General features: G+C 40.8%; 2 protein-coding genes across 2 annotated transcripts in view; both read right to left on the minus strand.

Moving 5' to 3' along the window:
• Positions 1 to 350, minus strand: part of CCDC73 (coiled-coil domain containing 73) — a 60,515-nt gene extending 60,165 nt beyond the window's left edge. Inside the window, exon 1 of the mRNA XM_023756397.1 lies at positions 216 to 350. Coding sequence (XP_023612165.1) covers positions 216 to 350 — 135 coding nt within the window. The remainder of the gene's footprint in view (positions 1 to 215) is intronic.
• Positions 351 to 14,055: 13,705 nt separating this feature from the next.
• LOC102428284 (membrane-spanning 4-domains subfamily A member 8) overlaps positions 14,056 to 14,617 on the minus strand; it is a 30,561-nt gene continuing 29,999 nt past the window's right edge. Inside the window, exon 6 of the mRNA XM_023756398.1 lies at positions 14,056 to 14,094. Coding sequence (XP_023612166.1) covers positions 14,056 to 14,094 — 39 coding nt within the window. The remainder of the gene's footprint in view (positions 14,095 to 14,617) is intronic.

Genomic DNA, 14,617 nt, shown 5'->3' on the forward strand with positions numbered 1-14,617 from the left:
AAAATCTACTATATTTTTTGCTTTGGTTTATAAATTCTTATTTCCCATTCCCTGATGTCAACTAAATTTATCCTTTTCTCTTTTGCTTCATTATTTGGACTGTATTTCTTCTTTCTAAATAAGAGGTTATTTTGTTAGGTCTTTTTTCTTAAACCAAAAATTAAACTGGACAAATCCAGTTCTCTATTAAAATAGCACTTTAAAAAGGTACTTACCCTTCGAATACGTAATTCTTCTAATGCTTCCAGTAAACTAGTTCTGAAATCTAACAGCTGAATGGAAAACAATGTCTCTGAAGAACTTTGAAGAGCAAAGGTAGATGATGAGTCAATCTTAAAATCGTTCTCCATGTTGACATTTATCTTCTATAATGGAAAAAGAAGCATTTTTCTAGGTTTCCAATTAAAAGCACAGCTACCATAAAAATATAACAACTGGTATCCCATAATTCTCCAGGGCTAATAGTGAATAAGTTTTGTCGTTACTCCTATTCTGATCTTCATACAAAAAGCACTTAGCAAAACAATGATTGACTTTCGTTTCTCTGTGGCTGATCTTTTCTGTTACTCTAGTTACCTCGAGGACTAAATCTCCTGCCCCTCCCATCCGTCTTCTAAAGGCTGAGTTCCTAATGTAGCAGGCAAGGTTTGGCCCTTCACTAATTGTTATACACCAAAGCTGAGATAAACATTGTGCCTCCTACTAGAGGCAACCAATCAATGTTTCTCTCTCAGAAAGAAATTAGAGGAAAATAAATCATGCAAAGCTTTTCAGAATCAATCTTCCCAGAACTACAAAAAATATGGGTTTGCAAAGAGCTCATTAAGGGCTGCACCAAGACACATCATGGTGAAATAATGTAACACGAGAGCAGTGGTTCTCAACTTTCCTAATGCCGTGACCCTTTAATACAGTTCCTCATGTTGTGGTGACCCCCAACCATAAAATTATTTTCGTTGCTACTTCATAACTGTAATTTTGCTACTGTTATGAATCGTAATGTAAATATCTGATATGCAGGATGTATTTTCATTGTTACAAATTGAACATAATTAAAGCAGAGTGATTAATCACAAAAACAATATGTAATTATATATGTGTTTTCCGATGGTCTGTGTTTTCCCCAAAGGGGTCGCGACCCACAGGTTGATAACCGCTGCACTAGAGGAGATGGAAAGAATTCTATAAGCTTTAAGAAAGGAAAAAAAAATTTTTCCATACAAAGGACTAAGAATTACATTAGAGTTTTCAATATCTACAATAAAAATCAGGGTTTGCTTTAGGAGCCCATATACAATGAAAACTAGAATAAAGAAGCTAAACCTTCAAAATTAGGGGAAAAGATTACCCAATGGAATTTGCTGGCCATGCAAAATGTGAAGGTAAAAGGTATTTTCAGACATGCAGTGTCCAAACTAATTTATTTTCCATGCATCCTTTCTCAGGAAGCTACTTAAAGATTTCTCCAAGAAAGAGTAAAGTATGGGATACAGGGGATCCTACACAAGAGAGGAAAAGGATCCTAGAACTGTGAAGGGGGATATACAAAGATGATACTGGTACAGCAAACCCAGAGATCAACCAGTCCAAATGGAAGTGGTTTAGTACACTCTGGTAAAAAGTTCCTCAATAGGATGAGATTAACAGATTACCAACTGTTTTTCTAAACAAAATTTGTAATTATTTACATTGTGTGTACATAAATGTAAAAAATCCTAAACTAAAAAAATTAGGATTCAAATTTATATAAGCATCATGGTTAAAAGTATAACAATATAAATACCATCAGAAAAAATATCGAAAGGAAATACACTACATTGTTAACTGTAGTTGTCTTTCAGTGATCAAAAGCATGGGATGTTTTCCCCTTCATTCTCCTTTTCTATAAAGTACATATAAGTTCTATAATGAAGAAAAGCACTTTACTGCATATGTTTTAAGTTGGTACAGAATTATTTCAATTGAGAACCCATAGAGAGATCTGAAATCAGTTTAGTTGCAAGCAGCATTTCTTATCGTGAAAGAGAATAAAACAGATTAGAATATATCAGTAATATTCACATGCAGTAAACTTCATAAAACTTTTGTTTTAATTATATGTAAATGTAAATACATGTATGTATACTGGATCACAATGTGAAATGTACGTCTTACTATGGGTCACAGTGCAAAAAAGTTTTTACAACGCTATTACAAGCAAGCTTGATAAAGTCAGAAATGAACCAGTTTTGTGGTAAATACAGTTTTATGCGCTTCTGAAAAAGACATATGCATGTTTGTAGATTCCTATAACAGAATCCAAAACATGTGGATTCAAATTCTATCTCCTCTTACTGGCTGTATGACTTCTCTAGAGTTCAGTTTCCTCATCTGCATAACAGGGACAATAACACTTATTTCACAGTGTGTGAGAATTAAATGAGGTAATATATTTAAGTCCTGGTTTATCACAGAGGTTCAATAGCCAGTGAATAATGAGGATGAGTCCTGGTCGGCGTGGCTCAGTGGTTAGTGTGTCAGCCAGCGCATCAAAGGGTTATGGGTTCCATTCCGGGCCCCAGTCAGGGTAGGTGCAAGAGGCAACACGATAGATGTGTCTCTCTCACATCAATGTTTCTCTTTCCTCTCTTTCTCTCCCCTTCCCCCCATTCCACTCTCTAACAACAACAAAAAAATTCAATAGAAAAAAAAATATCCTCCAGTGAAGATTAACAAAATAAAAAAGAAAATGAGGATAATTACATGTACAAAATGTGCCTTTGTGATCATTTAAAAGAGACATGTAATATTTAATTTGAAGCTTCATACTTACTTTACTCTGAACAAATTAAAATACTCTGATATTTCAATGCTATTATTATAAGTATCTCCAAAAATGCATATGCCTTCCCATATTTTGAATCACAACTTGAATAGTTGAACAATGATTCCATATAGGAAAGTAGTCATTACAAAATAATGACTACCCTGGCTGGGTAGCTCAGTTGGTTAGAGCATCATCCCAATACACCAAGGTTGGGGGTTAGATCCCAGTCATGGCACACAAAAGTAACCAATGAATGCATAAATAAGTGGAACAACAATGCGATGTTTCTCTCTCTCTCTCTTTAAAAAATCAATTAATAAAAAATTTGTAAGTATATGAAAAAGCTTTCTATATTTAAAAAAAAATCCTGAGTATCTTTATTTTTAACACTTGGCTTCTAAGTGTTACTAAAAAAACTTCTTGTAAATAGTTCAATTATTTTATAGTAATTTATAATACTAAATTTATTGTTTATAATGCAATTATTTATAACAAATATTATAGTTATAATATATTCTATTTATAATCACTTGTTTATAATATTTCATTATAAAATATGCATTTTGAAAAATATATTACAAAATGCTTAAAGCATTATAAATATATTACAAAATGATTAAAACATTACCTCAGCATTCACCATATTACTGACTCTATATTTTACAGTATTGCTATTTTTCTTTTAAAAAGTTTTATTTTAAGCACGTAATAAAAATCTGTATTTTACCACAATTAAAAGCCATAGAGGCTTTTAAATCTTTGAAAGTATTTATTTAAAAATTACATCTTAAATACTCTATAGTGGAAAGTAAGTTAGTCTATAATCCTGATAGGGGTCAGAGTAATAACACAAAATGGACAAATTACACTGTCATTCTGCTTAAATTATTTAAGTTATTTAATTTGACCTGTAGACAGTCTCTTGTCTTCTCATCATGCCTGACTATTAAGTGGGAGGTCTTCATTCATGATGATCCTTTAATAGAAGCAAAGCTTTCTCCATTTAACCCATGCTGTTATCAATCATGTACAGGGATAAATGAGCCTGTAAGATTTTGCCAGTATCACAAATGACACTGTGACCTGAGGCCAGCATCTTTATTTGCTTCTCCAGTGATTCACTTCAGCAGATATTAACCAATTTTATAATCCATGAAAGGCAAAATTAAAGGACACCATCCATAAAACAGAATAATTCCTATCAGCAACAAAGTGATGTGTGTATTATCTTATAAATTATATGACCATACAGTGTGGTAATGTAATGAAGTAAAGATGGTAATAATCAAATGCCTAGGGCAAACGCTAATATGCATTTAATCACACAGCATGAAGCCGTTTGTCACTACAGTTGAATGCATGTGTACATAAAATACATGAGTCACGTCCTTATTGTTATACTATAACAGCATCAATTTCACACTATCATTTCACATAATAATGACTGTAGCTTTGACATTAGCTAAAACATTAAAAGAGTGTAAACAAAATCAACAATAGCTTTAAAAATACCAAAAAATTGATTTTTCAGTAACTAACATATTTTCCCCCAAAATTCTTTGTTAAAGAGCTATAACTTCCAAATTTCCTTTTTTTAATAGCCCCTAAGTTGGTATCATCATATTGCCTTTATTCTCAGGAATACTCTTAATACTTAAACTAAATGCTAAATCAGTCTTATAAGCGTATCTCCTTCATAAGTAATTATAAATATAAAATTTAGATGTGAAATATGGGTGATACTTGTCACAAAAAGTGAATCCTTGTGTGAAAACTCTATATATAATGTACATATAAAAGCTAGTGTGCATATCTGAAGAGACAGTGTGTAAATATATTTTAAAAGTATTATATGTACACAACCTAGTGTATGTATATTTCTTTAAAAGACTGAGAAAAAATTACCAAAGCATGACTCATATTCTATCTTGTATAAGCAATAGTGTGTTAACCATTATATTGTAAGTTCCTTGATTAGTGTCAAATCTCATTTACTTTTATATCCTCACACTGCCCAGTACAATAATTTACAAAAGTCAGGCACTCAATGTTTCTCGTACTTCATGTTGCACTGTATTTAACAGACCACTTGTATCCTTTGGAAAGGTAGGGAGTAGGATACTGGGAAACTGAGTCCAATAAAGTCACATATGCAATCAGAGTGTTTTCTGTAACTGTGATAAATAAACTTTGATAGGTATCACAAAACTAGAAAAGGCCTAGAGAAGAACAATTATATAATGAAGAAAAATGGAAAAGCATCCATATACGAATTTTTAAAATGATTTTACAGACTAGAGGCCCAATGCACAAAATTCGTGCAAGGGGCTCGGCCCTCGCAGTCCCGGCTGCCTCGGCTAGCCCTCGCAGCCCTGGCTGGCCCTCACAGCCTCAGCTTCATCCAGAAGGTCGTCCAGACGGCTGTTCGGTCTAATTAGCATATTAGCTCTTTATTATATAGGACTAGAGGCTTGGCGCATGAAATTTGTGCACTGGGGGGGGTGGGGGGGGCGGGGAGGTGTCCCTCAGCCCAGCCTGCACCCTCTCCAATCTGGAACTACTTGAGGGATGTTGGGCATCCCTCTCACAATCGGGACTGCTGGTTCTAAACTACTCGCTTGCTCGCTTGCCTGCCTGCCCGCCTGATTGCCCTTAACTGCTTCTGCCTCCCAGCCTGATCACTCCCTGACCACTCCCCTGCTGGCCCGATCGCCCCCAACTGTTCTCCCCTGCAGGCCCGGTCGCCCCCAACTGTTCTCCCCTGCAGGCCCGGTCCTCCGCAACTGCCCTCCCCTGTAGGCCTGGTCCCCCTCAACTGCCCTCCCCTTCACACCCGGTTGCCCCCAACTTCCCTCCCCTACTGGCCTGGTTGCCCCTAACTGCCCTCCCCTGCAGGCCTGGTCACCCCTAACTGCCCTCCCCTGTTGGCCTGATTGCCCACAACTGCCCTCCCCTGCTGGTGACCTTGTGTGAGAGTGTGATGGTCAATTTGCATATTACTTCTTTATTATATAGGGCTAGAGGACCAGTGCACAAAATTTATGCATGGGTAGGGTTCATAGGCCTGGCTGGCGATCAGGGCCAATCTGTGGGGTGACTGGTGGGGCAATCGGGGGGCCCCCACTGGCACCTGTCTTGGAGGCAACTGGTGGGGCAAGCAGGGGGTGATGCCTGCTCACCGGCCAGCCCCGCCCCCCGATCGCCCCACTGTGGGCACTGGTGACCGGTGGGGCGATCAGGGGCTGCATTGGCCCGCTCACCAGCCGGCCCCACTCTCTGTCGCTGCATGCTCGCAAGCCAGCCTTGCCCCCTGCCGCTGCCACTGCCGGTCGCCTCCCCCTGCGGGGTGACCGGTGGGGTGATCGGGGGGCCCCCGCTGACACCTGTCTTGGCTGGCCTGGGGCCTGCAGGCAGCTCCTGCATTAAGCATCTGCCCCCTGGTGGTCAGTATGCATCATAGTGACCGGTCATTTCACCACTTGTTCCACTGTTTGGTCAATTTGCATATTAGGCTTTTATTTATATCTATACCTATATCTATATCTATATCTATATCTATATCTATATCTATATCCATATCTATATCTATATAAAAGGCTAATATGCAAAGTGTCCCCTCGGAAGTTTGACCGGAGACCGGGAGTTTGATCGCTCACTATGACGTGCGCTGACCACCAGGGGGCAGAGCGGACCAAAGGAAGGCCCCTATCGGCCCCAATTGCTGGCTAGGCCTAGGGACCCTATCCGTGCATGAATTTCATGCACCTGGCCTCTAGTAGGATAATAAAAAACAGTGACATAATTCAATAAATCTCTGTTCAAGAAACTGCAGGTGATACATATTTGAGTCAATGTTTACCTTCAAGGTCTGTAAAAGTGAATAAAGTATTTATTCAAATAAGTGTAACCCCAGACACGATAACACTAAGCATGATATAAAACACACCATAGATATCCCTGAATGGTGTGGCTCAGTTGGTTGAGCATTGTCCCATGTACTGAGAGGTCATTGGTTCTATTCCCAGTAAGGGCACATGCCCAGAAGAGGGCATGTAGGAAGTAACCAATTGATGTTTTCTCAATGTTTTTCTCTTTCTATCCCTCTCACTTTTCTCTCTCTCTCTCTCTCTCTCTCTCTCTCTCTCTCTCTCTCTCTCTCTCTCTCATCTTAAAAAATGCACCATAGATTAAAAGGGGGCTCTAAGTGTTTAGAGAGTTCGAAGTATACAGTGCCAGAGCCTCATTTATGTTACCTCATTTATGTTACCTATAAAATAAGAATGCTAAACTAAGTTTAAATTTTTATTTATTAATTTGGAAATAACCTCATTAACCAAAATAGTTATAAGTGCAACAGCAAACTGGAGTAAATGGTATCAGGACAGCAGTGTAATTCTGATCTAATTAACCTATGGAGAAGAATTCTATTTTAGAACAGAAAAACAGCATAAGCAAAGGCACAGGTGGAAGAAACAACATTTTATTTATTTACTTTAATATATTTTTATTGATTTCAGAGAAGAAAGGAAACGGAGAGAGAGATAGAAACATCAATGATGAGAGAGAATCATTGATTGGCTGCCTACTGCATGCCCCACACTGGGGATCGAGCTGGCAATCTGGGTATGTGCCCTTGACCGGAATCAAACCTGGGACCCTTTGGTCCAAAGGCCAACTCTCTTTCCACTACACCAAACTGGCTAGGGTAAAGAAATAACATCTTAAATGAAGAACTAAAAGCAGCTTGAAATTAAACTCTAACATAAAAGGCTGGGAGAAGATACAATGAGGCTCAAGAAGCAGGCAGGTCTTGAGGGTCTGTACTGCCACATTAAGGAGTCTGAACAAATTAATACCTATATATTTTGCTCTCTCATATAGAATGCCTTCCTCTATCTTTGTTAAACATATTTAAAAATCAGATCAAATTCCATCTCCTCCACGAAGTTCTTCTTATGAATCCAGCTCACACCAATTTCTTCTTTTTTGGACTGTACGTGTTGCCTGTACCATATGATCAGTACTTTAATGTGTATATTGCCCCATTCTCTTATTGTCTATTACATATAATTTTATACCTTTTACATCAATTTAGAGTGCTGCCATTAACAATGTTATTTTTTTCATTTACTGTTTCGTGTTATTAAGTTGCAGTGGAAAATATGCTTTGGGAACACTTGGTAAATATTTTACTAATTATAAATTATGCAAAATTAAAACACCTAGTTTCTTGAAAGAAGATATTTTATACTATTACTAGAGGCCCAGTGCACAAAATTCATGCAGGCAGGGGGGTCCCTCAGCCCAGCCTGCACCCTCTCGCAATCCGGGACCACTTGCCTACCTGCCTGATTGCCGCTAACCACTCGCCGGCCTGCCTGATTGCCCCTAACTGCTCGCCTGTCTGCCTGATTGGCCCTAACTGCATCTGCCTCGGCCCCCACAGTTGTGGCTTTGTCCGGAAGGACGTCCGTAATGATGTCCATTTGGCTGTTCAGTCTAATCAGCATATTATAACTTTTTTATTATAGATGAGTAAAATAGTCTCTATTCACAATAAAATATTTGCCAAATTTATCCTTGTTTTTAAAAAAAGGGATAGGGAGTAGATGAATGGATTAGAAAACTGTGGTACATCTACACGATGGAATACTATGCTGCTGTTAAAAAGAAGGAACTCTTACCATTTGCAACAGCATGGATGGAACTGGAGAGCATTATGCTAAGTGAAACAAGCCAGTCAATGAAGGAAAAATACCACATGATCTCACTCTTTCATGGATAATTAAGACCGTTACAAACTTTTGAACAATAATAAATACAGTGGCAGAGCTGCCTCAAACCGATTGTTGGACTGCAGTGGGAAGGCCAGGGAGGGTTGGGGGACAGGAGGGAGGGGAGTAAGAGATCAACTGAAGGACTTGTATGCATCCATATAACCATAACTAATGGACATAAGACACTGGGGGGTAAGGGAGGGCAGGGGCTTGTCAAGGGTGGGGGGGAAAAAAGGACACTTATGTAATACCCTTTGTAATACTTTTAGCGAAAAATAAAAAAAAATAAAAAAAAGGGATAGGGATTCCATATACAAGATTTTAAATTTAGAAATATTTAATTCTAAAAATGAATGGTCTGAGACATGTAAAGGAAATGAGAGAATTGGAAATCATTGTGGATCATTGAGAATTTGAGGATCATTATGAAACATAAAATAAACTATTAATGGCATTTTAAATTTAATTAATCTAATGCAATACAAAAGAGATCTTTGGATCAAGTACATAAACACTAATTTTGGCCACCTTATAAATAAGATGTAGGAAAATCCTTTAAGTATTTCTTAAAACACTAATAACCTTTAACTAATCTAAACTTCACATTTTTTCAGGCTGATTCTAAAACAACTGGAAATTTATTGCTCATTGAACTTAAATTAAAACTAAGAGTTTTAGTTTTATATGAAATTAATTAGTGCCAGAGAATTTCATAAAGGCTTTTTTTTAATAACTAAGTTTTCATTGGTCATATGAAAACTAAGAATGCTGAATGGCTTGCTGATATTCTCTATCATGTCGATATTAGGAAGTAAAATAAATGAATTATGAAAATTACATGAATAACTTACAATAAAAATTTTCACCTAAGATAGTCATATTACAACACAAAAATTTTTACCTTAATTATCTACATAATCATTTCCCAAAGTGTATTCTAAAGGGCACACGGTCCATAAGATACATCTCTAAAAACAGGTTCCCTGGTCAAATAAATCTGGAAAATGCTGCATACTAACTCCCCATCTTAGAGATTAACAGTACCATCACATAGTTAGAAGCTGTTAAACTTTAACCCAAATTTCCCAAGTTTATCTTGACCATGGAACACTTTTTTAAAAAATTCATAATGCAAACTAATATTCTCAGGAGCATGTGTCCCAAAGAATGAAATCTGGAAATTCTAATCTGTGAAATTGTTCTATGTTCTCACGTTGCTAGTGTTCTGATTTAGGAAAAATAATTTCCCAGTAAGAAACATTATCTCTGCCCTAGCTGGTTTGGCTTGGTGGATAGAGCTTCGGCCTGCGGACTAAAGGGTCCCAGGTTCGATTCCGGTCAAGGGCACATGCCCGGATTGCGGGCTCGATCCCCAGTGGGGGGCTTGCAGGAGGCAGCCAATCAATGGTTCGCTCTCATCATTGATGTTTCTATCTCTCTCTCCCTCTTCCTTCCTCTCTTAAATAAAAAATAAAAATAAAAAAAAGAAACATTATCTTCATTCAACTATTACCAGGACTGATAAAAGAATATTAACTTTATCAACGATATTTACCATTACATCAATCACTTCCTTCAACCACACACAGCCTTATATGTTTACCTTGGTGTGTTCCAGTAATATGTGCTTAAAATAAAAAATAGAACCTAAGTTCTAGTCCAGTAAAACTATAGATTGTGGTTCAAGATATCAATGTAAAAGGTCTTTTTTTAAAAGACTCTTTTTAAGTGAAAAGCTAGGCTAGCCCTGGCTGAGTAGCTCACTTAGAGTGTCATCCTGGTTTGATCTCTGGTCAGGGCACATAAAAGAAGCAACCAATGGCTGACTGTGTGGCCCAGTGGTTGAGAATTAACCTATGAACCAGGAGGTCACAGTTCCATTCCCGGTCTGGGACACATGCTGAGGTTGCAGGCTTGATTCCCAGTTGAGGGTGTGCAGGAGGCAGCCGATCAATGATTCTCTCTTATCACTGAAGTTACTCTCTCTCTCTCCTTCTCCTTTCCTCTCTAAAATCAACTTTTTTAAAAGAAGCAACCAATGAATGCATGTATGAATGGAACAAATCAATGTTTTTTTCTCTATTTCTAAACTCAACAGAAAAATGTAAATGAAGGCTAGGCTAGAAAAACATAAAATCCTATATAATGAAGAGCTAATATGCTAATTAGACCAAACAGCCGAATGGCCATCCAGACAACCTTCCAGATGAAGCCGGGGCTGCTAGGGCTGTTTTGGGCTGCGAGGGCCAAGCCCCTTGAACGAATTTCATGCATTGGGCCTCTAGTAGAAAACATGAGTAGTACAAAGGTAAGTACTGCCTCATGTGTATTTTATTTAAGTTGTATCTACACTAATAAAAGACAAACATGCAAATTGACCATACCTTCACTGTGCCTTAAGCCATGCCCACCAGCCAATCAGAGCGACTATATGCAAATTAACCCACCCAAGATGGCGGCCGGCAGCCACAGAGCTGGAGCGAGCAGGAGGCTTGGTTGCCCCAATGATGGAGGAAGCCAAGCTTCCTAACTGCCACGGCGGCTCTGAGCTCCACTCAAAGCAACAAAGTTTCAATTATAGAAGGTAAATAAACCCCAGATACCTGCTTTCAGCTGGCCGTGGCCACAGAGCTGGTGCGAGCAGGAGGCTTCCCTCCCACCCGCCCTGGCCAGCTCTGAGCTCCTCTCAAAGATACAAAGTTTCAATTATAGAAGGTAAATAAATCCCAGAATAAAAAAAAGAAAGAAAGAAAAAAAGGAGAGGCTGGGAGCGTCCGTTGCCGGGGGGCTTGGCCAGCCTGAAAACGGCCATCAGCCCCTCACCCAGACTGGCCAGGCACCCCAGTGGACCCCCCCCCCAAAGGGGGTGTAGCCAGCCTGAAAACAGCCCTCAGCCCCTCACCCAGGCTGGCCAAACCTCCATGGGGTGAGGATCCCCACTGGGGGGAGCTTGACCAGCCTGCAAACAGCCATTAGCCCCTCACCCAGGCTGGCCAGGGACCCCAGTGGGGACCCCCACCCTGAAGGGGTGTGACCAGCTGCAAACAGCCATCAGCCCCTCACCCAGGCTGGCCAGGCACCCAAGCGGGACCCCTACCCTGATCCCGGGACACCCTTCAGGGCAAACCAGCCGGCCTCACCCGTGCACCAGGCCTGTATCACATATAATAAAAGGGTAATATGCAAACTGACCCTAACAGCAGAACGACGGGGAATGACTGGTCACTATGACACACACTAACCACCAGGAGGCAGACACTCAATGCAGGAGCTGCCCCCTGGTGGTCAGTGTGCTCCCACAGGGGGAGCTCTGCTCAGCCACAAGCCAGGCTGATGGCTGCCAATACAGCAGTGGTGGTGGGAGCCTCTCCCGCCTCCTCAGCAGCGCTAAGGATGTCCGACTGCAGCTTAGGCCTGTTCCCCGCTGGCAAGTGGACATCCCCCAAGCGCTGCCGGGCTGCCAGAGGGATATCTGACTGCCAGCTTAGGCCCAATCCCCCAGGGAGCGGGCCTAAGCCAGCAGGTGGACATCCTCCGAGGGGTCCCAGACTGCAAGAGGGCACAGGCCGGGCTGAGGGATCCCCCTGAGTGCACAAATTTTTGTGCATCAGGCCTCTAGTATACATATATTTATACTGGTCTGCATGTAAAATGCATTTCTTAATGTGGGTTGTAATCATAAAAACTTAAGAATGCACCCTGGCTGGGTGGCTCAGTTGGTTAGAGCATTGGCCCCATACACCAAAAGGCTCCTGATTTGATTCCTGCTGGGGGCAGGTACAGGAGACAACCAATTAAAAATTCTCTTTCTCTCTCTCTCTCCCTCCTTCACTCCCTCCCCACCTCCCGCCTTCTCTTGCTCTCCTTCATCCTCTCTTTCTAAAATCAATAAACATATCCATGGGTGAGGATTAAAATAAAACTTAATGCTGAGTTCAAAAAAGTTGGGTTAAACAGACTCCTTTACTGCAGGACTTTTTAGAGCCTTTAATGAATCTTCAAGAGCATTTGTAACCACAGGAACCTTTTTTAATTGAAGCATTTTGCAGGACTACTATTTTTTGGAACACAACTTAAGAAATACTGGCTTTTGGAAACCATGCATACCCAACTGTTCTGAGGCACATAATATAAAACCAATATTCAATTTTTACCTCTTTCAGAATATCCACAGATTTCTCATATTAACTGCTGGTTCCTCAAATTGATAATGGTTTTAATTTGATTAGCTCAAAGTAGTTAGTGCCTGTGTTTCAGTTTTGGCTCTATCACTTATTGGCTTATCGGTCTTGCATTATTATTTATTCTCTTTCCCACAGCTTCCTCATCTATACTAATGAAAGGATAATATGCTAATTAGTCTGGGTCGACCAGCCATCTTCCGGACATCCGACTTCCTTCCAGACAAAGCCATGGTGGCAGAAGCAGTTAGAGGTGATCAGGCCAGCAGGGGAGGGCAGTTGGGGGCGACCAGGCTGGCAGGGGAGGGCAGATGGGGGTGAGATCAGGCTGGCAAGGGAGGGCAGTGAGGGGCAAGATAAGGCTGGCAGGGGAGGGCAGTTGGGGGCGAGATCAGGCCTGCAGGGGAGGGCCACTGGGGGCGACCAGGCCAGCAGGGGAGGGCCACTGGGGAAAACCAGGCCGGGTGAGATGGCTGTTGGGGTCGACCAGGCCAGCAGGGGAGAGCAGTTGGGGGCGATTAGGCAGGCAGAAGAGCAGTTAGGGGTGATCAGGCAGGCAGGCAGAGGGGTTAGGGGTGATCAGGCAGGCAGGGAGGCAGAGTGGTTAGGGGCGATCAGGCAGGCAGGGAGGCAGAGTGGTTAGGGGCAATCGGGCAGGCAGGCAGGTGAGCAGTTAGGAGCCAGCGGTCCCAGATTTCGAGAGGGATGTCCGACTGCCGGTCGGTCAAACATCCCCTGCGTAGTCCCAGATAGGAGAGGGTGCAGGCTGGGCTGAGGGAACCCTCCCATGCACGAATTTCATGCACTGGGCCTCCAGTATGGTATAAAAAAGACTAATAGGAATAGTTAAGTCACAGATTTTGGGACTTATTTAGGATTAAATGTGAAAATACACGTAAAGGAGTTGGTCCAGCACCTGGCATGTAATAAGTATTCACATATGATAGATATCAATCACTATCAGAAGAACACTATTACAGCTTCAGTAATTCTGAAATCCAGTCAAAGCTGAAGAAACTAAAAACACTATGCTGCCACCCAGTGGGCACTATGATGCACTAAGATAGCAGGTTCCTTCCTGCTATTACGTATGAAGCAGAATTAACACGAAAAATTTCTCTCAAGTTTCATTAGCACAATTTACACAACATCAGAGTGGGGAATATAATGTTTAAAAATTCAATAATACTTTAATTCAACCCTGAAACCAGGAAGGGTTATCATAAACACTACAATTGAATAAAGAAATGGGCAGAGAAGGAAACTGTGAAGGGCTGCAGAAAAATTCCCCTCACAGAGGCTGGACTGCTGCTTCAGTCAGGGTTTTTTCCTAAAAGTACAACACAAACACAGCCATAGCATTTATCACATCTAAGGCAAAACAGCACATAATCAAAAGTTAAAGGATATCATAGTGGAATCTTCACATTTTCTTCCTAAATCAGTGGTTCTCAACCTTGGCTGCACATTAGAATCACCTGGGAATCTTTTTAAAATCCTGATTTCTGGGCCTCATCCTCCAGAAATTCTGTTTCTTTGTTATGGGGTGAAGCCACAACATTAGTAACAAAGAAACAGAATTTCCGGAGAATGAGGCCCAGAAATCAGGATTTTAAAAAGATTCCGGGGATTTTTTTTTTTGGGCCGGGTTGGAAACCATTTTCTTTAAAGGGAGGTTGAGCCTTTCCAGGAAAACCCTCGCATGGGTTGGCTGGCCTTTTTTCCAAAAACAAAAAAAGATGCAGGTTTTTTTAAAATTGAGGGGGAAAACCCCCCCTTTTTGGGAAAAAAGGCCCCCTTCCGTTTAATGGTAGGGGTCGGGCACCACACCCCCCATCTTCCGGGGCAGGGGG

The sequence above is a fragment of the Myotis lucifugus genome, unplaced genomic scaffold (assembly GCF_000147115.1).
Source record: "Myotis lucifugus unplaced genomic scaffold, Myoluc2.0 scaffold_92, whole genome shotgun sequence".
Lineage (NCBI taxonomy): Eukaryota > Metazoa > Chordata > Mammalia > Chiroptera > Vespertilionidae > Myotis > Myotis lucifugus.